Raw genomic sequence first — 25218 nt, 5'->3', positions numbered from 1 at the left:
CGCACATTGGAGTTTCCGCAGCATCGCTGTCAAAACAGTGACTTTTAGATGACGCGGTACACATACAGTCGTGCACGTGCGCGTGTGCGCGCGACGGATAAGAGAGGTGAAGCATCGCAGGAGGTGTGAGGCTCACTATGCCAGGCTGCCCGCCGCTGTGCGTCTGCGCCTCAGACCCGGCGAACCTCCGCCTCTCATGGTTCTTCTCCCGGTCTCAGTCAGCGGACCATGCGGCTCTTCACCGTCTCTACTCTGCTCCTGGTTTTCTCCAGCTCAGGTATGGACACACAGCGTCTTTTTAGGCACACTTTTTGACACCAAAACTCCCACACCCATTTATTATTATTATTATTATTATTATTATTATTTTTTTTTTTTTTTTTGGAGAAGGAGCGCGCGCAGCTTGGAGAGGTCCGCGCTGATCCGAGGTTGTCTTTTCTTTAAAGTTGAGCATGTTTCAGATTTTTATCATTTTATATTATTCTACGTCATTATGATGAAGGAAAACCTTGACTAGGTAAAAGTATCGGTTGCCACACATTCACCATTGACACCAATGAAAGATTGTAGTCTCAAAGCTCGCCGTGGCACGCGCTCATGTGCGTCTGGGACGATCCAGGTGAAGTTTAATGTAACTGCTGACCAACGATGTAGAAAGCAGTCTGACTGCACTTTAAACAGTGAAATGTCTCCCTGAATGTCACCTCTTCTTCTCCTGTAATGTTCCGCAGTAATCAGAGAAAGGAGCAGCGCGTTTCTCTCTCTCCGTCAAGTCTGCTGATGGCTTGATTTAGTCTCGGCCAGTGCTGCTAATGTTCAAATACTCCATTAAGTGGTGGTGTAAAAATTATAATAGCCTATTTCATTCTGGAATGTGTTGGAGTGGATGTATAAAGTAAGATGGTAAATATTGTCAGTGGAATGCAACTAAGTACATCTAGGCCTTCATGAGTTGCTTATTCTTTAACTTCCACTTCTAAGTCTATAAAGTGGAACTATACATTGGGTGTATATCCTTGCTGGTTAAATGGGTTAGTGTGCATTAGAAGGCAAAGTTTCGCTGATGATGACCAAATGTAAAATCTAAAGTTTGATTATTTTTTGCATAAATTCACATCCTATTGTCCTTCTCAATGCCAGCAGCATGTTTAAATCTGCAACAACATTATACAGCAGTCGTTCTCACTTGTATGAGCCTTGATATGGCCGTTGAAGTCCCTCTTATTAAAGGTGGACTATTATCAGATATGAAATATGTGAAAGCTGCTTGGACCTGGTCCTTAGGAACACAAATAATGACTGCTCTGTATATACTGTGCATGCTGTAATTTAGCAATGCTACATTTAAAACCCAAATATTTTAAATGCTGTAGTCAGAACAAAACGATGGGTCAGTGTATTGGTTCGTAAGGTGAATTCCTATTGGTACATGGAAAACAGTTTACTATTCAGAATAAATTAGTGTTTTGAAGGACACTGAATGAAGTAAGTTCACTATAAATAAAATCAAATATCAACTATCAGAGCGAGACGTGCTGAAATGTTGCAACAACACGCTGCTAAAATAAATGTAGCGCCAGTAACTCAAATGCAGCTAAATAATTGAGCATGTCTGTTACATCAATTTGAGATGGTCGGGTCTGCAAGAAACCCAAAGTCAGAATATTTCCCCAAACTGGAAGTGAACTTCACTTAGAGATGAAACTCAATAATTCTTTATTCATGATACAAGAGGAAATAAATGGAGTGTGTAAATGAAAAAAAAAAAAACGAGCAATGTGATGGTGGAGGCCATATAACCTGCCCAAAGTGATATCATGAAAAGAGAAAGATTTAATTAATAATTTACATCAGGGCCCCCCTAAACCAGTAGTTCTCAAACTTTTAGATTAGATTAGAACAGGACTGTGTATTTCACATTTTATTTGTCAAATACAAATACAAATTTTGAATCAAAAGCCACAAAGGTTGGATTATATGTTGATCACTGACTGCAATTTCCTGTTGCTAATACAGTAAAGATTTTACTTCTGCAGTTCTGTCATTTTACTACTGTACATTCTATGAAGTATAGATGACTCATTCACTTTTACATAGTTTGTTGCCGAAAATGCAAACATTTGTCCCTCAAGCCAAAAATATAGGGTGGTTTACGGCAAAGTAAAAGGAAACTGAATTACAAAAAGCAATGGATTTCACATTGTCTATTGTATGCAATTAGAACTGAAACATGAAAAGTAATGCAGTTTTTGTAATGTCATCAACTGTTAGTATTTAGAAAGTCGTGCTATGATTGACTATCTGTTCCTCTTGGGTGGGGGGAACGTGTAAGTGTGTTGACCGAATGATTTGATTTTGAGTCAGGTTTGTCGTGTTTTGATAGAGTCAGTGTATGAAGAGAACGTTTTTTTTTTTTTTTGCATTTTGAAATGTAGAGTTGGTATTTAAAAATGTGGTTTTGAGCAGAAAATGCACAATTTGGCTAATTGTGTGAGGTAGGTGGGTTGCTGTGTTAAGAGTTTTAAAAAAGTATCCGAAGTACAGGTAAACACTTGTTAGCAATTGAAAAATAACTGTAAGAAACACTGCCCTAAACTGACACAAATCAGACCACGAGCCCCCACCATTTCATAAGATTTCGTCCCATGCTCCCCCATCTGAAAGGATGTTTGCTTTTAGATGTTTAATTACAGAAAGGGGATGAAACCCATGCCCAAAATAGACATACATTCTGTCATTGTGTTACTTATGGATGAAATTATATTGAAAAAATAATTCCCCTTTTTGCTGGGGACAACCCTGGAACCCCCTCAAGGACCCCTAGGGCCACTTTGGGAACTACTGGATAAGTTGACAGTGTGTGTGTGTGTGTGTGTGTGTGTGTGTGTGTGTGTGTGTGTGTGTGTGTGTGTGTGTGTGTGTGTGTGTGTGTGTGTCTGTGTGTCTGTGTGTGTCTGTGTGTGTCTGTGTGTGTGTTTTGCAGGGCTGGCTCTGCAGATCCAGTGCTACCAGTGTGAGGAGATGACACACGACTGCTCCACGCCAGAGTTCATCGTTAACTGCACGGTGAACGTGCAGGACATGTGCCAGAAGGAGGTTCTGGTCAAGGATGATGGTAAGCCACATCTCTTGTTCAAAGCTTGTTTCCTCCTCTCTGCTGTCATAAATGTGTTTCCATCTCTGCTGATTCTTGTGTCTGGATATCTCAGAGCAGAACAGACTCCAGTAGAATCTGGATGGATTGGCTTCAATCCAAGAAAAGCGGATTAGATTTGGGTGGTGATATGGATCGGGGATTTCAACCATAATCTGAAGAGTAGTGTTAGTTTATTTTTTGGCATTAATTAACATACCTTAAAAGTGAAGCGATAGGAGTGATGTGTGTATGTGTGTGTGTGTGTGTGTGTGTGTGTGTGTGTGTGTGTGTGTGTGTGTGTGTGTGTGTGTGTGTGTGTGTGTGTGTGTGTGTGTGTGTGTATGTGTGTGTGTGGATAGCTATTGAGTATTGCTCTTTCCAAATGCCACCTAGGTGTTCCTGAGCAGGATTAGTTTGTGTGTTGTGCAGCCACAGCCTCTGGGTGCACTGTGCTTTGTAGTGCTCAGACAAGTCTATTTATTCTGAATCAATGGAAATTAGGGCTGCAACTAGCAATTGTTTTCATATTCAATTAATCTGTCGGTTATTTTCTCGATTATTGGATTAGTTGTTTGGTCTCTAAAATGTCAGAAAATGGTGAAAAATGTGGATCAGTGTTTCCCAAAAAGCCCAAGACGACGTCCTCAGATGTCTCGTTTTGGCCACAACACAAAGATATTCAGTTTACTGTCACAGAGGAGAGAAGAAACTAGAACAATATTCACTTTTTTTAAAACAATGTTTTAATACATTTTTCATTGCAAATACAATTTTCAACAACAAGTTTGCTGTTTTTTTTTTGCTGTGATGTGTCAGAAGTTTTCTTCCAATCGTTTTCTGAAATGTCCTCTTTTAAGTCCGCACTCCATGGCTCCAGCCTAATTATCAATGTTTCTTGATGCAAGCCAGTTATATATTGATGAAATCATCCCCCTCTCATTGCAATTGTTTGTTATAATTTCTTCTTAGGATGAGAGTGTAGGAATCCCGACTGATTGGTTTTGCATAGAAGAAATAAAGTTCCTCACTTGGAGATATTAAAAAAAAAATGTTTACTTGATGTGAATGTCAGACATAAGAGAGATTAAAATATTCACATTTTTAAGAAGCTGGAATTGTTTAAATTTTTTTCATGACAACTTATCGATTAATCAATTGTTCTTTGCAGCTCTAATGGAAATATTGTCATATTGTGTTTCTCAAAAAAATATGTTTTGGAAGGAAACTGTTTTTTATTGCCAGCATGTTTGAAGTATCCTTCAACACAAAAACAGCACAAAAAAGGAAGGAAAAGCTTTCAGAAGCCAGCAGGCTCTCTGCTGTGAGCAGAAATCAAACTGATCTCAGGTCAGCAGGGACAGGCCCTTCAGTGCTCTAGAAGTATCATTATAGGATGAAAGTCTTAGCTGCAGGTCAGTATTTGAATTACAAGTCATGGATACAAACTATTCCATTTCCATCTGAGGAGAAAATCTATCAGCTCATGCTGTGCATGCGATGGCAGCTGCTGTATGTCCTTGTCCCTGTGTGTGTTCAGGCCTTTCCAGAAACCTCAAATTCTGCTAATCTTATAGTAGAGTCCAGCTTTAAAAGCATTATGCAGATATATGGGCATCAGTGTATATGTCGGCCAATAAGCAACTAAAGAAATTGCGACACAGTAATGTCCAAAATGGGTTTGATGTAATTTAGAAACAGTGTCGCCATTACCAGGACTGCAGCTGCCACTGAGGACATGAGGTCGTGATGTTTCTTTTTTTTTTAAAGATTATTTTTTGGGCATTTTAGGCCTTTATTTTGATAGGACAGTTAAAGACATGAAAGGGGAGAGAGGGGGAATGACATGCAGCAACAGGCCACAGGTTGGAGTTGAACCCAGGCCCACTGCGTCGAGGAGTAAACCTCTACATAGGACCAACTGCTCTACCAACTGAGCTATCCAGGTGCCCAAGTCATGTCCTTTTTCTAAGTGAATTCTGGGATTTAAGTAACTGTACACTTGTGTTCACACAGACCGCGTAATTCGTTTTGCGTCGTGTTACTCGCGCAAGTTTTATCGCTCAAGTTAAAATATTTAAACTCACACGGATTCGAGAACGGCGCGAATTTTGCGCCTTCGCGTCGCGCCATTCGCATTGTTCATTTCGGCCAACGCAAATTCACGTCTATTCCCGTCCTTGCATTGACTTTGCATCTCATTACGCCGTGCAATTCGTACAAAGCGGGGGTGGTGTGAACACACTGCGGTTATTTTACAGGCTGGTCCCTGCAAGGTTTAACCACAAAATACTTAAAGCTGCACCAATCATGTTTTTCTGCACATATATCCCATGACTTTGTGTAAGGGGTGAAAGGGGTCACTTGTAGTGACAGTATGAGAAAGTGTTTTTTGAACATCAAACCATGTCAACATGTTCTAGTAGAAACCCAAAATGCAAGAATGAACCTGAAAATTTGCTTAATATGGGACCTTTAAAAGTCATAAATATGGATTTCATTATTGGCCTCAAAAATCCAGTATCAGTCAATACAGTCTTTACAATACAAGCGTAACCCACTGATCAGATAGTAGAATACTTCCATCTATTAGCTTTGGCTTGTTCGTCAGTGTCTTTTACCTTCATTAGCAAAGGACAATGTTAAACACATGAAGCTATGAACATCTGTCCAGTCTGGCTGTGGGAAGTTAATTATCCCCCCGTTGTGTTGGTTTGGTTCATGTTGTGCTTCAGTGCAACTGTCTGTGATATGTGGTGGGTTATGGAGTGCAGAGGGGTAGTTTTGAATGCTTTATAAGGCCATAACTCCAATCCTCTTGGTCAAACACTCAGTACACATATTTTACAGTAATTACTTCATTTTCAGAACCATTCAAATCGTTCAGTATTCAGGAAAATGACACTGAATATGTGTATGGACCTACAGCCACATACTCCAGATGTGGTCATACCTGAAAAGATATTTCAAAATCAGCCAATGGAAGAGATTGTCAGAGTTCCACTCAATTCTGCAGCACTTGTCTTTTACATTCATTCATTCATTCACAGTATGTTTGTTTTTTGCACATTAGTCAACTTACTCAGTAATAAATATTTAATATAAATATTTCCAAAATATAGATCTACTTCATTTTCACACCCAGCAAAAATTGGGGGTCATTTTTCCTTCTCTGTCCACAGGTGCTGATGACCAAAAGCAATAAGCTCCTGTCTTTGGAAATGTGGTTCCCAATCCAAAGGGCAGGCACACTGCATTACAGAGTCGACAGTTCTTTTAAAAGGAAAATTTCTGCATGAATGCTCATGTTCGTCCCTGCCTTTATCTCCCAGTGTTATCATTATTGCTATGCTGCATGAAGAGGAGGGCTTAGAAATGCAACTGAACAAACCTTAACGCTATTTGAAATGCAATAGATACATTCACAATTGCACTGCCACCTCTGTGCAATGTGCTTAAGTATAAGAATATAAATCAGTGAGGCTATTTGAGTCTTCCTAAGGGTACTTGTCCTGTGATTGGGCTATTTTCTGTCAAAGATTAGACTGCCTGTATCTGGAAGGCATTATACAAATCAACTGCCCTTACAACCGAGCTCTCCAGCTAAGAAAGAGGCCGGCTGGCAGAACTTCATGGTGAAAATCCTCTGTCAAACCACCATGAAGAGAGAGACGCACAAACAACCTGCAATCTGATGATGGCTATTTTTCAGCTGGGCAGTTACTGCTGCTGTTACCTTGCTGAGGACTGTTCCTCTCACTGTAGAGGACAGATGATTGCCACGCGCCAGCAGGCCACATTTCATTTAAATGCCCTTTTTTAAAGGGGGAGTAAGATGTACTGTGATGAGGGGATATAAAATTGGCCACCCTTTATTTTCTCAGAGGCACTTTGGTGACTAAATTAATGTCATAACACACACAAACACACACCGAAAAGCATGGGATTAGAGTTAGAATTGATCAATTATTTGTGCAACAAAGTTACTATATTTTAAAGTTGCATTAATCAATATTTCAATGTCAACAATAGATCAAATGACAGTATGTAATGTAAAAAGGGTCACTTGTTTTGACGAGCCCACAGATAATTATTACCCTATAACAGTGCAGTTCCTCTCAGCACCACAGAGAGTTAGAATATATTTTACTCCAATGTTTTGGTTTTTAGGCCCAAAAATTCCCTTTTTCAGCTTTGCAGCTCTCCCCAACCTCATTTCCAGCCTCAGCAGGCAGCTGTTTTTAGTGGAAAAAGCTATAATAAACCCACTGTACACTACCTGCTGAGCACCAAACAGCAGACAGACAAAGTTAACGACTAGCTGGGAACCAGATGAATCAGCGAGCTTATGTTTTATTTGCTTTGGTACAGTATGCCTAGTCTCTCTCCTTTTCAAGTTTCCAGGCGACCAGGCCCTGGCCAGGCCAATCACAACAGTTTATTTAATATGGGGAAGGTTTCAAACAATGATGACAATTTGCAATGCCTTCGTGCTTTATGCAAAATACTTGATGATGTCATTTTTGGCTCGTGCACCCTCACGCCCGAGACACTACGGCGAGCATAAAGCTAGCTTGGTAAAGAGAAGCGCCGATGAGGCATTTTCGAAAACAACCAAGTTGGCTGCAGCTGATGTGGAACTTTATGTTGAAGTAGAGAAGTACTATTTTCAAATGTAAATGGCCAAAAGGCAACACTCGTTCAAAGACAGATTGGTTCTATACCATCACAGCTCATCTCTGCACACTGTAGTCTGTTTACATTTGTCTGTCACTCAGCGCTGCGTTGCACGTGCCGTTGATTACACCACTTGGAAATCGAACAGCTGAACTAAGAGGTTCCAGTCTTGCATTTACGATTTGGTCTGTCATGTCAACATTTAGCAGCAAAATATGTTTTCTCAGGGGGTGGAGACCATAACAGAGATAAAAGAAGAGTGAATATTGGGTTTAAATTTGTCAGGTGGCCAGAAGTATGACTTCTAATGAATGCTAATGTTGCTAATTTTGCTAATGTTGTCATGTTGAAGTCTTGTTCTTCTTAACTAGCTAGTCGCTAACTTTGTCTGCTGTTTGGTGCTGGGCAGGTAGTGCACAGTTGGTTCATCAGCGCATTCTTGCTAAAAATAGGAAAACAACATTGTTAGAAGAGGAGTTTGTGGGCCAAAAAACAATGAACCAAAAGATGCCTTAAAGCTACATAGAACTGAGGTGGACTGCAGAGTTATTAATGTTTTTAAGAGCGCAGTGGTGCTGTTGCCGACTTTGGTCTGAAAGGCCCATTGGGGGTTAATTCTCTGTAGGTTTGACAGTGGGAGCAACACCTTTAAAGGTGCTGTAGGTAGGATTGGGAAGATCCAGGACTTAGCCAAAAAATTTGAACATCGACAACTTCTCAGTCCCTCCCCCCTTTCTGCTAAAGCCCAAAACGGTCTCCTAAGCCCCTCCCCCCACAAGGGAGAATGAATGTGAGTGCATGAGCAGTGATTGACAGGCAGTTAGACACCCCCCCTGGCCCTGATTGGTGCATCTGAACAGGGAGCGGTGGATTTTTGCAAATCTCACTACAGACTGTAGGTGGAGCCAGAGGAGCCAGATTGTTTTTTTAATGACGTGCTTCATGTAGTTCTACTGGAACATAGGGTCAGTTTCAGCAAATATGACAGAAAGTTAATTTTATAAGGCTTACCTACTGCACCTTTAACATTAGGCTACAGCGCCACTTGATTGATTGTCCATATGAAAAATATGGATAAGTGTAGCTTAAAGCAAATATAGAAGTTTCTTTAGATCTGTAATATCTGTTTAGCACCAATTACATCAACATGATGAGGTAGAGCTAGCTCTGATGTTGCTGTGACAGCAGCAACATCCTAACAAGCACTACCTCAGAAGATAAAAGAAAGCAAATGAAATCGCAGTTAGTTAGGTTGACAAATAACTCGAGAGTAGAACTCTACCTCCTTGAGCATCAAGACTAATGCTAACTGATATCTTCATGATAATGGACAGTACCAACTGCTGGCTCCCAAAAACTGCCTTAAATGTTTAATGTCATACAGATGAATATTTCCCAATTGCTGTGTGTCACTGCAGTGTGCCTTAGTCCCCGCCATGGTTTGTCTTCTCAGTGAAAATGTACACAGGGCACGGCAAATAAGCGTAATGATTCCCAGCGGATTTCTCTGAAAGTCAAACAATAGTGGTTGATGCGTCAGAGCAGCATGTTTTGCAGGTGATGCTGATGAAAGTTGATCAATAGCATCTAATTATATAATTTTTTTGTTCTTCTCTTAAGATAGTTAACTACAGAAGGTGAAGTGATTTCACCACCTGAAACGTCTGCATCTCATCTCTAAATAGGTTGTTGGGGCATCTGGGCTGTCTGAAATCAAGAAGGAAAACCAAATTGTTTGATGGCTTTCATGAGAATATCAAGTATTTAGATGATCAGGACATCTAAGATGAAGTCAGGCGTCAGTCGTTCCAGCCCTGTCAATCATGTGATTCTGGAAATCCGGCTGGGTTGGCGTCGTCAAGTGTGCTCATAGCCTCAGGCAGCATGAGACAGTATCACTCCTCAGAATGTCCCAGAATCCATCTTTCAGACGTTTAAAGATGGTAACAGCAGGCTGATGCACAGTGACAAGATGATCAAATAACAACCGGTGACTTTGTCCCAGCTAGTGCGATACCGACTGAGTGGGTCACACTGCTAAATGTTAAACAGCCGAAGAAACAACTGAGTAGAAAGCAGGATGGAGACAAGCGGCGACTGTACTTGTCTCCTCCTGATTTCATGCCTTATCTAAATTAGCTTTTGCAATTCGCAAAACTTAATTTATTTTATCGGGAAAAAGGAAATGAAAATGTGGTTAGTCACAGTAGTTTACATTCATTTGGTTAAATAGAGGGACTGGGCATGGCTGCGGAAGTTTGTCTGATTGTGTGATTTGGAGGGCTTTAAAAATATAAATGAGTGTTTCAGGAGTGTTGGCTATGTATGCTCACGGTTTTTTCAAACATCATAGGTTTCTTTACTAAAGTGTGCAATTAATTCAGAGCTGAAAAGCTTTCCTTCATGAAGTTTTTTTGTCTGTTGCACCTAAAACCACACTCAGCAGTGATGTCACAGTATCCTGACCATCACATTGCTGCAGTGACGTGAGGACTTCGACCACTTGAGGTCAGACAAAGTTTAGATCGAAACTCAATTTCTGAAAATGACAGCATTTTTAGCCATGCCAGCAGCATTGTTCTAGGGATGGCAATGTCTGTCTGCAGGTCTGTTGGTCTGTCGGTCCACCACTTTGGTCCAGACCAACTATTTGGGATTGCCATGAAATGTTGATTGTTGTTGGATGTTCTTGTTTTGTAGAGGATGAATTTTACTGACTCTGGGGATCTCCTGTCTTCTTTAGCGCCACCATGAGGTTGACATTTGTGGTTTTAAGTGAAATATCTCAACTGTTGGATGGATTGCCATGAAATGTGGTACACACATTCATGTTCCTCTCAGAATGAATTGTAATGACTTTTGTAATCCCTTACATTTTCCTCTAGTGTCATCATCAGGCCAACATTTTATATGTTCAATACTTTGGTTCATGACCAAATACCAATAAAACTAATGACACTTCCATCAGCCTCAGCTGTAGCCTACTTTTAAAGCTAATTATTTTATGTTAGCATGCTAACACGCTACACTACAATGGTGAAAATGGTAAATATTATACCTGCTAAACATCAGCATGTTAGCACTGTCATTGTGATCATTTTAGCATGCTGATGTTAGCATCTAGCTCAAAGCACAGTGTAGTATAAGCACCCAGTGGAGTTACAGACATGTCTTTTGAATAAAGGTTACCTTGCACGGCAGCTGGATTCTTGCAATATCATGAGATCTCGCTAGAATCGCGGGATCACAAGATCACACAAACATACATCTTGTCAGACTTCAAGTAGTCTGGCTCACGAATGTACATTGCTGTGATAAAGTCTCTCACGCGCTGGATGTCCCTCCACTCTCGCTATCTCCCCTATCGGGGCTTAGAGCCACCCAGGACGGTTGTGATTGGTTTAAAGCTTTAGTACCGTAACTTTTTTATATTAATGAACATCCGTTACATTCAAGCCATTGCCAATTGAGTCAATACAAAGCTAATTAAGACTTCCAGCTCCACAAAACTCTCTCTGTATTTCTCAGTATGGCTGTGTTCGGAAAATGGTGTCATCCGGCGAGTGTGTGCAGAAGCTTGAGTGAAGATAATTACCTCTTCTGAAGAGTCCATCATATTTTTTTGATCCTCCGTGTCCTCCTTGGCTACTAGCAACTGTGTGGAAGAGAGGGGAGGGGGGTGCGCGATCACGGAAGGCTTTTATCATGTGGATGCGCCGACAGTTTTGTTGTCATTACTTAGAACAGACAGAAACTACACACAATAGCTTTAAACAGAGTGTTTAATCACCTATCCCAGGTGGAACCACCCTGGTCCATACCAATCAGTGTCCTGTGAGGAGCTACTGGCAGCTACCGCGGGGTTAAGGTGTGTGTGACAACACGGAGAGGCGACTGTGAAACTTGGGTTAACTTTACAAAGAGTTTTGTCACCATTGCCCAATATCAAACTGTCTTGACAGTGCTGACCTTTGAGAGAACAAAGAGCCAGATGTATTTTAATGCCGTACATGATTCAATGCCTTTTAGGTTTTCCTCTGTTTCCCCTGATTGGGTTGGTGTAACATAATTGTGCTGCAGTTTTGGCTAGAACTGTCTTGAAAAAGAGCTTTAGCTCTTTTAGAAGAGAACATCTTGGTTAGATAAAGGTAATACAAGAAATTACAAGTAAAGGCATTCACAAGCGCTCAGGACTTCTATTTCTTGATGTAAATCAGGCTTTTATCACCAAAAATACCTGCTATCAATTTTATTATCCCAACTGACCATTTATCTGGATGACATCTTTATGTTGGCTCATATAACAACTGCCATCTGATTTCACTACTTAGACAAGTTTGATTTAGATGGATAATAAAGCCCACCGAGCAGACTGATAGACAGTCTAACATACTTTAGGTGATGCACCACTCCATCCAAGAAACAGATTTTGTCTTTGAGTCAAGGGCAACACAGTCAGTGTTTAAAACAATGCTTTCTTTAATAGCAACATACAAAAAAACTGTTGAAAATTTGAAGTTTTCTACTGCCATTTATGGCATTAACTTATATAACTATTAGGAACCAAAAGCCTGTCTTGACACTATTCTGTGCCTTCTCTCAAAACCACAGACATACAACCAGGGTCAGAGATTGTTTGGTTTATTTGGTTAAAATCTCATTTAGAAGAACAATCAAAGGTTCCCCAGACTCTCGGACATATTTGACTGCTCACTCTTCCCTGTGCAGCCGACCATGCTGATTCTCATTAGACTAAAGTTCTCTCAGCACTCCAAAGTTGATAAGAAATCTCACCCTTCTCCCCATAAATTAACTTAACAGCATAATTTAGAATGAAGTGCTGAATCTTCAAATTCCCATGCGCACATTAAATGAAATCCCCCCTAAGCGCTTCAAATGTTATAAAGTGAGTGTTTTCCTGTTGTGCTGACTGAGATTCATTTTGGTGATATTATCTCAACAAATGCAGCAAGTCAATGCATTTATTGTCCATGCTCATAATTAATACATATGGAATATAATCACCATATACCAGAGTGATGTTTGTGTGTATTTGTCCTGAATTTCAGGACAAATACACACTTATCCTGGCAATGCTACCGCAGCAATGCATAATGTCAGTAGCCTGACAAGCCAGACCCACATCAAGATGTTGGGTCTGGGAACTCACCGTTGGCAGGGCTCAATCCGAGGGGCGGGATAAATGGTTGTCTTTCAAATTCCCTCTGCACTCATAGCCAACCAGAGCAACGCAAGTTGATAGATTAAACTTTTGCTGTATCCGGTCGGCAAAACTCCGAACACATTTTCCTTTTTTAAGAATGACTTCAGTGCTTAACTCCAAGTCTTCCAGAGTCGCGGCCAAAGCCGATTCCAAAGGCCGCTGTTCACCAGCAGCAGCAGCCATCTTCTTTGTTTTCAAGTAGCAGGGAATCCACGCGGAACCGTCGCAACTCAGCTGTCCTTATGTTAAGCCCGCCCACGAACTCTATACACAATGTGATTGGCCTGACCAGAATGTGGTTTTTCCAGCTCGCAAACCAACGGAGAGTTGCTAGACTGACCCTGGCTGCAAATTACATTTGCTGTCACTAGGGTGCGTCTAGATTTCTAGGCTATAATGTCAGGGTCACCAAAATCAAATATTAGACCATTAACAACATCATGAATAATTAGGATGTTAGACTAATAGATTATAGATAGTAATATACTTTGTCTCTTCAACTTTTCCATTAATAAGGATGTTAGAAAAACCTGCAACAACCGAAATAAATATGTTGTGCTGTTGTATCAGAGCACAGAAGGAGCTCCACTGGAGTTTTGCCATAAAGTGGTTCAATAACAGCACCTCCTTCTCACAGTTTTAGCATTGTGTTCAAAGTGCTGCACTGTCTTGACACATTTATCTGCCTGGGCAGCTGCACTCTATTTGTGGATGTGCTGTAAAAAGTAATATTTCACTCTGGTGGTACATTGTTATCTGCAGTGGACACCGTTTGGAGGAGTTCTTGAGTAGAAAGTAGTTACTGAAAATTATATTGTTACATATACCTAGGGAAGCAGCCAATGATAATATTCAACGTTTTCCTCATGTAACGGTTTGTATGATATCTTACAAGAAGTTATACAAAATTGTTCGTGCTTAATCCTAGGAATCTCCAGCAACACAAGTGATCAGTGCCCCTGCATCAGCCCCTGCAGCACAGAACCTGTTTAGGCAACAAAACTACTTGGTTAGATTTAGGAAAAGATTATGGTTTGGGTTAAAGTAGTTAAGTATTAATAGTATTTGTTTTCGAGCTTACGCATGTGGTGTTAGTTAAGTATGTTAACAAACACAGGGAAAGACATTACCAAGTTTTCTTTTTAAGTTTGAATTACATTTTCAATGAAAAAAAAAAGATTTTCCTTATTCAGAGCAAAAAGTATTTTTTTTATTATGTATTTACAACAATATCAGTATATGAAAGCTGTTAAAAGCACCTGCACAGCCATGGAACTCAATCACAGGCGATTCAATTGTTTCTGTGGAAAGCAGGACACAGAACGGGACTACCAACGTATTTTTAATCTTGTGAATATGGTGGGCCAGCTTGCGATTGAAATGGTGAAAAAAACCTAACTATAGAAATGTAATTTATACCTGTGTCACTACGTACCACTATACTGTAGCCAGATAGTGAGAAAAAACAAGTCAGTAAATATTAGCCGGCGACAATTTACCAGGGAGAAGAAAAGTCATCTCCGGTCAGTGCATAACGGCTGCGCATGATTTGAGACAACACTACCCTGTCAAAATGTACGCACTACACAAGTGAGTACATGTGCACACATTCGACACATTAAGTGGAACCTAAATGAGGAACCGAAATTTGCGTTCTAATCCGGTCCAATTCCTACCGGTTGCGTAGGATACCCAACCCTACGTGTGATCCTTTAAGAGCTAGCGCCACCGCTAAAATTTGAGATATAAAGTAAGTAAGTAGGTTTATTTATATAGCACTTATCACAGACAGTTACACTTAGTCACAAAGTGCTTCACATGCAAAATAAATACAAATCAATAATCATTAAAAGCACAATAAATCACAATAAATCTTAGTAAAACACAAAAGCATAAATACAAAGTAATACAGTCAATGTGGCTAAATGAACGCCTAACTGAAAAGACGTGTCTTTAGCTGCTTTTTAAAGATTTCAACAGCTGCAGCCACTCTTAAAACATGTGGTAAAGCATTCCACAGTCTAGGAGCGATTGTTTTAAAAGCTCTGTCACTTTTGGTTTTCAGCTTAGAATGAGGAACAGCCAGTAAGCCCTGATCTGAGGACCTCAAAGATCTGCTGACAACATAAGAGTGCAGCACATCACTAATGATAAAGCCGGTGCCTGGACCATTTATGGCTCTGTATGGGATCACAAGAATCTTGAACTGGAGCCTGAATTTAACCGGTAGCCGGTGCAAAAAGAAGCCAGGACAGGAGTAATATGAACATGACCTCCCTGACCTTGTCAGCAGCAGTATTCTGGACCAATTGTAAACGATCTACAGATGATTTAGTGAGGCAAGTAAAAAGCGAAATTACAGTAATCCAAATGCAAAGAAACAAAGGCATGTATAATTATTTCTAACTCACACACTGAGTTTTGCAATGTTTCAATGTTAAACACAGTGGGAGTCAGGTGTTATTCTCCAGGCTTTGTGAGAAGAAGGGCCATTTCCTTCCAGAGCTTTGCAACATTTCACACTGTTTCCATCGGATTACTCAACACCTTCTGGGACCTCCACTGATATTTGCAGTATGTAAAACATGGTAAGATGCACAATTTAAATGAGCATGCAGTACCTCTGGTGTTACCATGCCTGTTATCTGTTGTACTCGGGTGGAGAAAGGAATGATGCATTACAAAGGGTTATTGGAAGTTCATGTGCTAGTATCTGAATTTCTTTGAAATAAAATGTCTGCCAAATGTTACCGTCTGCCTCCACTAATCAACATCTTGTTCCAACAAGCTTTTCAAGTAAATCAATGCTTTATAGTGCAGAATGAATGAATGAATACATTATATATATATAATATTCTGCCAACTGGAATGGTCACAGCTGAGGGTCTCTTTAATTCCCCGGCTCCCTAACTAAAGCTCATTGTGATGGGGATTATTGCTGGTGGAGATAAGTCAACTTTTCTGAGAGGGATGCTTTTCAGAGGAGCTTTAAAAATTGAATCCAGTCACTGGAAATGACTCTAAATAGACTTTTATTTGCGCACAGATTTACTGTAAATAGGAGAGAGCTCGGTTGGTGTCAAGAGGGAAAACTTTTGATATTAAAATAATTCAGAAAAACAGAGGTTTTGGATCTCTTCGTGGGCACAGATGGGTGCACAATAGATGATTATACTTAAGGTTCACAAATGAACATGTAGGTATCAAATTAGAAGCTCATTAATGAATAGCTAGGGAGTTGCTGAATAACTCTGAATGAAGGATAATATAAAAGATAAGTTACTTGAAAACAGACTGCGAATGCAAATGAATCTAGCCAGCAGTAACTACGGGGAGCCATTCTCAGTCCAGATAATGAACACCTGAGGCCAAACATTTGTATTTTCAGACATAAAAGCTAATTACTAAAAAGTGCACAATGTTAGGAATGAGCATTGCTGTGGGATAAACCGGGTGTTGTGGTGTAGCTCCCACTGGGCCAAGATGTCTGCTTCTGTGTGGAACAGACTTGGATTAGTATCAGAGTTTAGGATATCTCATGTTGCATGTTTACATCTGGTATTAAAATGGCCTGCCCTCTGTGGCTGTATTTTGGCAAATATATATCTGTCATGTGTTTTTTCTAGTGCTTACACAGTATGTGCATTGTAGCTCAGTTGCATGCAGATGATAAATTATTCCAGCCTGACCACTTCTGTATCTGCTTTTGAAGGTCTGACGTCATTGTGGAAAAAAGTTGGCATTTTATAATTCAAAGCATTAATTGCAACTCTACACATTAGGTTCTGGCTGATTAGACCTCTGCTGTAAGGTTGAGCACTGCTGAGAATTACATGTGACAAGTGTTTTCGACATACTATAATTTGACTTTTTTAGACATTTAATGCTGTTACAGTTTTCAACTTGAACTCTTTTGTCACACACTGGCTCAGTGGTTCACACTGCTGCAAACAGGCAACCAGCCAGTAGTCACTGTAGACTTGGACCCAGGTTTGATACCCAGTCCAAGCTGGATCTTACCATGACTTTTTTTTACAACATACTATACTATGACTTTGTTCGACATACTACACTTTGACTTTTTAATGGCTTTTGTCGACATACTATACTATGACTTTGTTATCATTTTTGTCAACGTACTATACTATGACAATTTCGACATACTATACTATGACTTCATCACTTTTTTCGACATACTATACTATAATTTTTTATTGGCTTTTTTGGACATACTATGCAATGACTGTTTTCAACACAAATTCTTTGGTTCCCCACCTTTTCCAGCTAGTGACACACTACTCATTTTTCCTTATTAAATTGCGAACAACCTAGATATGATGCATAATGCATTTTTTTTCTTCATTTAAACCTGTGGATACATATTGTGTGCAAGACATAACATAGCAGAGGAAAACACTTAAATGTCCAATGTTTTGATGGCTCAATGGTAAAGAAACCCTCAACCCTGCTACGTGTGCAGCTGACGCCTGGGTATTTTAGGTCAGCAGTTCTGCTGCTGGTTGATTGACTCCTGGCTTCTTTACACATACTACCTCATTATTTCCTGCAATGTCTTAGTTTCTCTGGCTTGTATGTGTAACCATCCAATGCCAATTTCGGCTAGACTATTTAGTTCTGCTTCAGCCTGTCTTTGAAGGGAAATTCAAGTGACCTTCACCTCACCATTCAGAAGTCTGAGGTTCACAGTCAATGTTAAAACTAACTGCTGAAAATAACTGGCTCCATTGGGCTAAGTGTTATCTATAAAGTTCCTCTGGATACATATAGACACAGTGAGAAGAGAAGTCACACCCACTGAGAGGACCAGTTAAAAAGCAAGAAAGGCTGTCTTTTTTCCTTATTCATGGCCTAATTATACACAACACTGTGACAAGTGTATGCAAATCTTGTAGAGGCACAGAGGAAAGCTAAGTGTTACAATCGCAAAAGGAGCATTAGCCCAATTATACAGAGATGTTTCCCTTTTAAGTTGGGTTCCCCTTGATGAAAGAATACATTTTACTTAACCTTAATTACATGCCTCCATCTCACTGTTTCTGCCTTTGTTTCCTATCTCTCTATCTCAAACACACACACACACTAACTAATCCTCTCATTACAAGCCTAATGCATCCATTTCTGTCTTTGTTTCAGGTATACACTACCGCAAGTCCTGCGCCTCGTCAGGAGCCTGTCTTATCGCTTCTTCTGGTTACCAGCAGTTCTGCACCGGCAAGCTCAACTCTGTTTGCATCACGTGCTGTAACACACCGCTGTGTAATGGACCGCGGCAGAAGAAACGTCCCCAACCGTCAGCCGCCGTTGCCCTGACCACGCCCCAGCTCCTTGTGTTTTCTCTCTACATCCTCGTCCTACTGTCCTCCACCCTGTGCTGACACACCTTCACACGCTGAGTAAAGATGTGTATTGAGAGTGGAGACAACACAAACTGGAACTGTATTGCCTGAGACAGAGAAGAAAACATACTGTGAAATGTATGTTCTTTGATGCGTGTGGTACAGTCTTTGTTCTCTTTTTGTTGCAGCTTGCCTCCAAAGGTCAAATTGGGACATTTTATCATCATGTGCCACAAATATGATCATGGTGCAGCTGCAAGGGCAGCTGGGTAAGGTGAGGTGGAGGACAGTGCCGTGGATGGAACAGCTTCTGGCTGTTTTGTTGGGCAGCGGGTGGCTCATTCGCATCTGTCTTTGTTTACTTACACTACAAGGTTAAAAACGACATATTGCAAGAAAGATACTAAGTTTAGATTCATCATTCATTTTCTGAGCCTTAGGAAAAGCTCTCACAGATATATATCTGATTTATGATGATGTATTCTAAATCAATACGTTCCCTGGAACAATCGCCAATTTTGCTGTAGGCCTATTGACGAACTGAAAAAGACAATGCATGATATGTATGACAATGATACTGTTGTTTGATTCTGGAAAGAAAAATGCAGTCAGGATAAAAAGGTATTGGATGAAGAAAAACATGCTAGTCATTATATTAAAGCCACATACAGCCCTTAAACCCCTCACAGATACGTCTTATTAGTGGAGGCCATAAAAAGTTCTGTTTTTATCCTGAAACTTTCCTCCACTGTAACAACCATTGCTGTCTGCACACAAATAATGTACATAAAGCTAGCACGTTGAAATACACAAACCTTTTTCAAACTACTTACCACATACCCACTGCATCTTTAACGGCTGAAATTAGAGCAGTTTGCATTGTTGTGGAGCACCAGCAGTGCAGTGAGCGTGTGGTACGATGACGGGCATCTAGACATCTACCCTAACTCCTGATGGACTCAGCCAACTTTTTAGAAAGAGCTCTGAAGTAATCCTTAAAGATATGCTAGTTCCCTCCGATTGGGGAATATGTCGTATGGTAAGGCATCCGTATGCATACCTTAACAGATTATTTCAAAGCCAAATATATTATAACAAGACTTAATGTGATGTGCTATTTAAGAAGTTGGTGATGTCAATCAAAATGTAATATTTAGTTGCTTTACAGTAGAGGTTTGGAGGTGCCCTGAACATTTAAGGTGCCCTGTGGAGTTTTGTGTGTGTGTGTGTGTGTGTGTGTGTGTGTGTGTGTGTCCTCGAGGTCTAACTAACATTTGGAGATTTTTCAGACCTACATTGCTAACATCTATGTCTATACCAGCTAACCGTCCTCCTCTGCCCCATCTTTGCTAACGCATTGCTAAGTTTCTGGCTTTAGTGCCACCAGCTGGCAGTGAGTGGAACAGCATGAAGCAGCAGGACATCACATACAGTAGCTTTCATGTCATGAATGGATGTACGGTATTAAAGTGGCCATATTATGCTTGTTTTCAGGTTCATAATTGTAATTTGAGATTGTACCAGAATAGGTTTACATGGTTTAATTTTCAAAAAACACCATATTTGTGTTGTACTGCCCATTGCTGCAGCTCCTCTTTTCACCCTGTGTTCAGGTCTCTGTTTTAGCTACAGAGTGAGACCTCTCAACTTCTGTAACATCTTTGTTGGGAGTCGCACATGCGCAGCAGCTAGGTAAGATCACAATTGCTAGCTAGCTGTTTCTCCAACTTCGGCCTGTACAAGGCAGGATTAGCTGGGAGACTTCTTCTAAACGAGGGCACACTTCCAACTTTGTGTGGAATACCTGCAGAACCGGGACATGGAAGTAGTTCTATACAATTTATGTTGTAGATTAGGGTGAATTTGTGTGTGTTGTAACCATTGTTGTTGTTGCCATTGAGAACGAGCTAGCATGCTAACGGTTAGCCCCCTAGCACCCTCGTTTCAGCTAGTGACGTAGAAAGCCGTGCAGATTTTGAACAGCTCACCCGGAGACTGAAGGCAGGACACAATGTATCCCACTGAAAACAGCATGGATGGTTTTTTTCAAAGTTTGTATGTGTGTGGAAGCACCAGAGACACAACATAACACCCCAAATCCCAGAAAAGGTGATTTCTTTCATAATATGGGCACTTTAAGAGAACTGAAAACCAAATTGTTCTAAGATGGCCCCCAGGTTCATATTAAAGTATGTTTATCTTATTACACGCATTGTTGAATACCTGATTCTGATTTGTCAATCCCGGCATTTTACGGTGTGCTATTCCTATATAACAGACCGTTGCTAAGTATATCAGACCGATGCCATGGACGGAGTTCTGTTCAAAGACTCTGGCGGACCATTTTTAAATTAATAAAATCATTTTTTAAAATCAATATTTGTGCTCATGCCGCTGAACAGCGGATCACAAAGGCAGAGGGAGGGTGGAGGAAATGGGGATCGCTAACAGCGCTAATGGCAAGCCTTAGTTAGCTCCATGGTTAGCTCACTCACCAGGGAGACCTGGCTTCTGCCGGAGAGCCGTACTCATCAGCGGTAAAGTTTGTCCTGACCGGGAAGCAGGCGCTATCAGCTGGTAACCTCTGTATGAGTAACCGTGCATAATAAACTGTGTAATAAGCGTGATAATGTGGAGCGAGCCGGTCATCGATGCGAATTGAACCCCTTCAGGCTGATTCAAGACCCCTCCACTTTGCGTTGAGGTCCTGCATCACCCTGTTGGGGTTCTAATTTAGAATAATGACATAATGATGAATGACAATTTAATTCAAGCCACAATGTTTACCTAAACTTAACTAAGTACCTTTTTGAACTTAACACTGATTATTACCAAATGAAATCTGTTTGTGTCTAAACCTAACCAAACCTTAGCCTTGTCACACCATAAAACAGATTTATTTTATAACAATGATTTAAAACAGTTTTGGAAAGCACCCATGATGTTGTCCTGCTGATAGGGGTGTCAGATCAGAAAATGCTTCCATGGGCATGGATGAACAACGTATTTTGTCATCTGATTTGGAAAAGCTGCTGTCACATTGTCACTCTTACAGTGTTTAATGAATGAACTATCCAACAACAACATGCAGGATACAACTACTTTATTTTTTTATGTTAGTTAACATATTAACCTCATGCACATGGAGACATTTACACCATTGGGACATGTGATTGGTTATTTAAGGCATAGAAAAACACACTTCATTCCAGTGAAAGTTGCTCACTGGGTGCATACACTGGAAAAGTGTTATTAACTTACTCGGGCTGCTGCACTTTTTGGCCCATTGAGCATAATGACTTCCTGCTGGTTTCCTGAAATTATTTACTTATATATTTGAAATGTGATGAACCTAAAGGCTCAAATTCTGATGATATAAAGAGTGATTCTGGAGTATTGTAATTATCATTTTACATTCCTTTGCTTTTGTAATGAATGTGTATAGGCAAAAGTATTATTGGGCCAGTGCCCGTCATGTGACCTGCTATTTCAACTGTGGCCACTAAGCCAAAATCGCCTTACAGCTCAGTGCTGTTCCTGGGAGCTTGTTGGATGCACATTTGCAATTTCACCCTCTGCAGTCAACAAGATATACATGTGTTGTATTTGAGTGTATACATGTCATGTGATGTTTGCCCACGAGATGCAAACATCATAAGACCCGCACACCAAAACAGTGCTCCATAGCACCCCTAGTGGTCACAAACTCCACTGACTTTAACTCAAGCTGTGGGTCTTCATTGCCTGATAGCAGACAGAATTGTCAACTTGTTACTCTTCAGTCTGACATTGCCTCCACTCTAACCGATTTTTTTATCGCGGTCCAGGATTACATTTTTTCCTAACCAATCAGTAGTCGACACTGATGCTAAACCAATCCAACATACTGGTTTTGCCGTTGTTATTAAGTGAAATTCTGCCAATTTTCAACCAGCTTTGTGTCATTGCAGTGTGGGCAGTGTGTGCAGATAAACGGTGTGTCCCTCTGTGTTGCCAGCACGCCCTCAGCTCCCCACTTACTCACTGGCGGGGGTCTGCTGGTTAACACAACGCAGACCTTTCCACCTGCATGTACTAATACAGTATAATATAGAGCTGGTTGAGGATCGGCAAAGTTTTCCTTTAATGGAGCGAAGCAACAACAAACTACGATGTTGGGAGATATTGTAAGACAAGTCTGTAAACACAGCTTGACAACACTTTAAACAGCGTTAGTCCCACCCCTGGTGCTGATTGGGTCATCGTTAATACCCCAGTGGCGCTCGTTGGATCGACAGTTTTTCAATCGACAAACCGCCACTTCATGTCACAATGCCAGACAAATCAGTCAACTGGGGGATGTGGGCAGAATCAAAGGTCTGGACCCAGGCAAGGGTCTTCATGCTAACTGAATATTTGAGCTTTTTGTGTTTATCATTTTCTGACTTGACAACTATTTCATACTTGAGTCCCCCCATGAAGCTTGCTATTGTGCCAAATTGTCAGCTGATTGTGATCTGTTAGTGAAATTCTGGAATTAACACTTTGTACTGTGTTTACTGTGTATAAGGAATGTCTCTTTATTCGTTTCTGATGGCACGGCACAAGCATCCCTTGAGACTTGTTTTTACTGTTCACTTTGTTGCATTAAATTGTACAGCACATTATACTTCACTCTCCGATGGTACATCTGTCTTTGTTTTGAGAATTGAATGAGATTCTTCAGTCAGGCTAAGAGTATTTGAAGCCACTCCAGAGTCACTTTGACTCTGAATGGTTGTAAGGGTGGGATGAGTTTTCCCTTCTGCAGGGTCGGGGCGGTTGGCCCTGCTGCGACGAAGCGACTTCAGCAGGGGCTGGAGGGAGCGCGCAGAGGCAGGGTGGGAGCTGCGCACGGTGCGCTTGTTGATGTGTTCGATGGTGAGGTGGCACCGCAGCACCTGGACAAAAACCTCCCTGAACTGTCTGGAGGAGAGGTTGTAGAGGAACGGGTTGAGCACGGAGCTGAGGTAGAAGAAGCTGTCGGCCACAGGGTGGAGAGTGACGTAGCTCCGGAAGAAGGTAACAGTCCAGTGGGACTTGGGCACGGCAGCCACCATAAGACGACGAATCTGGTTGGGAAGCCAGCACACCATCAAGGACCCCACGATGAGACCTGAGAAAAGTCAGAAAGAACGTCAGAAACACAAAAGATAAGGAGAGAGAAGGGAACTCTTACAGAAAAAGACATGAAATTAAAGGAAGAGTTGCTTTCTTTCTGAGAAGACTGATGTATGTCGGTACACTAAATATGAGGAGACGCTTAGCCTAGCTTAGCATAAAGACTGGAAACAGGGGGAAACAGCTAGCCTGGCTTCGTCCAAAGAGAACAAAATCCTACTCACCTACAGCACCTCTAGAGCTCACTAATTAACAGGTTATTATAACTCATTTGTTCAACTTAAACAAAAACAGCTCAAGATGTTATTTTAGGGTGGGTTAGGTGCCGGACTTTTTCCTAGTTGGGTGAAGTGATTTCTTGGAGTCTTGTTGTCATCGATAGGTTACTAGGCAACCATCAGAGACTTTACTTTTGAACCGAGCCAGACCTGCTGTAAAACACCTTGTTGTTTTCGTACAGATTGAACAAACCAGACGTATCATCTTTTGGCTATAGCTTCATATTTAGCATGGAAAAATGAGAGTGGTATTAATCTTCGAGACTGTCCTTCCCATGAGAAACAAACATAAGTTTGATTATGACACATATTTACGTTTATAATGGCGGCACCCCCTAGTGGCTGTAGTAGTTATGACAGGAGGAAAAGCAGAAAGTAAGGTGACAACGTATAGCCATACAAACACAGGATTTTCACCCAGGACACCGAGTTTGATTCCTATTTGAAAACAAAATTAAAACAGCAATTTTTTTAATGGAACTATGATAGAGCTACGTCTCGTTCTGTGTCACATGCGTTACCAGAAGTGAAGTAGCGTCTGATTTGAACCCAAACCAAGATTTTTTTCTAAACTTAACTAACTAGTGTTGGTGCCTAAACATAACCAAGTAGTTTTTGTGCCTAAAGCTCACCAAACTGCGACCGTTTCACAATGTTAATGGCGTGTTTAAAACCGAGACTGCTATGTTCTGTGGTTTCAGATATAAAGTGGTATTTCCTGCCACCGCTTGGGGCGCTAATTTATGAAATGCTCCCATGGGTCGTATTAGAGGGTAGGAATAGATGCCCTATATTGTCCTTTGGTTTGCAGGACTTGTTGCAATCTTCTCATCTAAGTCTCAGCCAGTAACCGAAAAGGAATATTTCCCAAACTGTCAAACTATTCCTGTAAGAAATGAATACAAGAAGGGAGGGAGGGTTACAGTTATGCAGTATTTGTCTCTCAAAATATATACTCAGCAAGCAAGTAGAAGTTCATAACCCGTTCTCCTGGTAAGTGTTTTGTGAGTCAATATGAACAAAACCTATGAGAGTAGTAGCTACTGATCAGTGAACAATCAACACAAATGACACAGTACTGCTCCTGTCACATCGTCTGGTATCAGAAACTGGTGGTTGGGGGGGGGGGGTGTCGGGCTTCAATTCACCAAGGAGTTTTCTCTCTTTTATCTTTAATAGGGTGCTGTGTGAAACTTCTGCACAATGACACCCGTTTGTTCTCAAAGTCTTGACATCAGACTGTTCCCTTCTGTCACCAAACTGTCAGAGCTGTGCCTGTGACACAGACAGCATCACTCTCTCTTTAGAGGGAAGAAGACATGGTTGAGATCAGGCTCATCATATTTATTTTATTCCTCCCAATCCTTTCCTATTCATAGGAATTTCTGTATTGCAGTGGCTCCAAATAAA

At 40.8% G+C, this 25218-nt stretch overlaps 2 protein-coding genes across 2 annotated transcripts in view; one reads left to right on the top strand and one right to left on the bottom strand.

The window, feature by feature from the left end:
* Positions 1-44: 44 nt before the first annotated feature.
* On the top strand, positions 45-23044 carry LOC116043153 (ly6/PLAUR domain-containing protein 1-like). The gene is made up of 5 exons (XM_031289640.2): positions 45-277; positions 2984-3115; positions 18189-19860; positions 20532-22067; positions 22119-23044. The coding sequence occupies exons 1-3, from the start codon at positions 229-231 to the stop codon at positions 18428-18430; spliced, it is 423 nt and encodes a 140-aa protein (XP_031145500.1). The 5' UTR covers positions 45-228; the 3' UTR covers positions 18431-19860; positions 20532-22067; positions 22119-23044.
* Positions 22200-25218, bottom strand: part of gpr39 (G protein-coupled receptor 39) — a 50632-nt gene continuing 47613 nt past the window's right edge. Inside the window, exon 2 of the mRNA XM_031289638.2 lies at positions 22200-23525. Coding sequence (XP_031145498.1) covers positions 23035-23525 — 491 coding nt within the window. The 3' untranslated portion in view covers positions 22200-23034. The remainder of the gene's footprint in view (positions 23526-25218) is intronic.

Source organism: Sander lucioperca, chromosome 8 (assembly GCF_008315115.2).
Source record: "Sander lucioperca isolate FBNREF2018 chromosome 8, SLUC_FBN_1.2, whole genome shotgun sequence".
Lineage (NCBI taxonomy): Eukaryota > Metazoa > Chordata > Actinopteri > Perciformes > Percidae > Sander > Sander lucioperca.
Note: the sequence above shows the minus strand (reverse complement) of the source record. Positions and strands in the feature narration are given on the sequence as shown.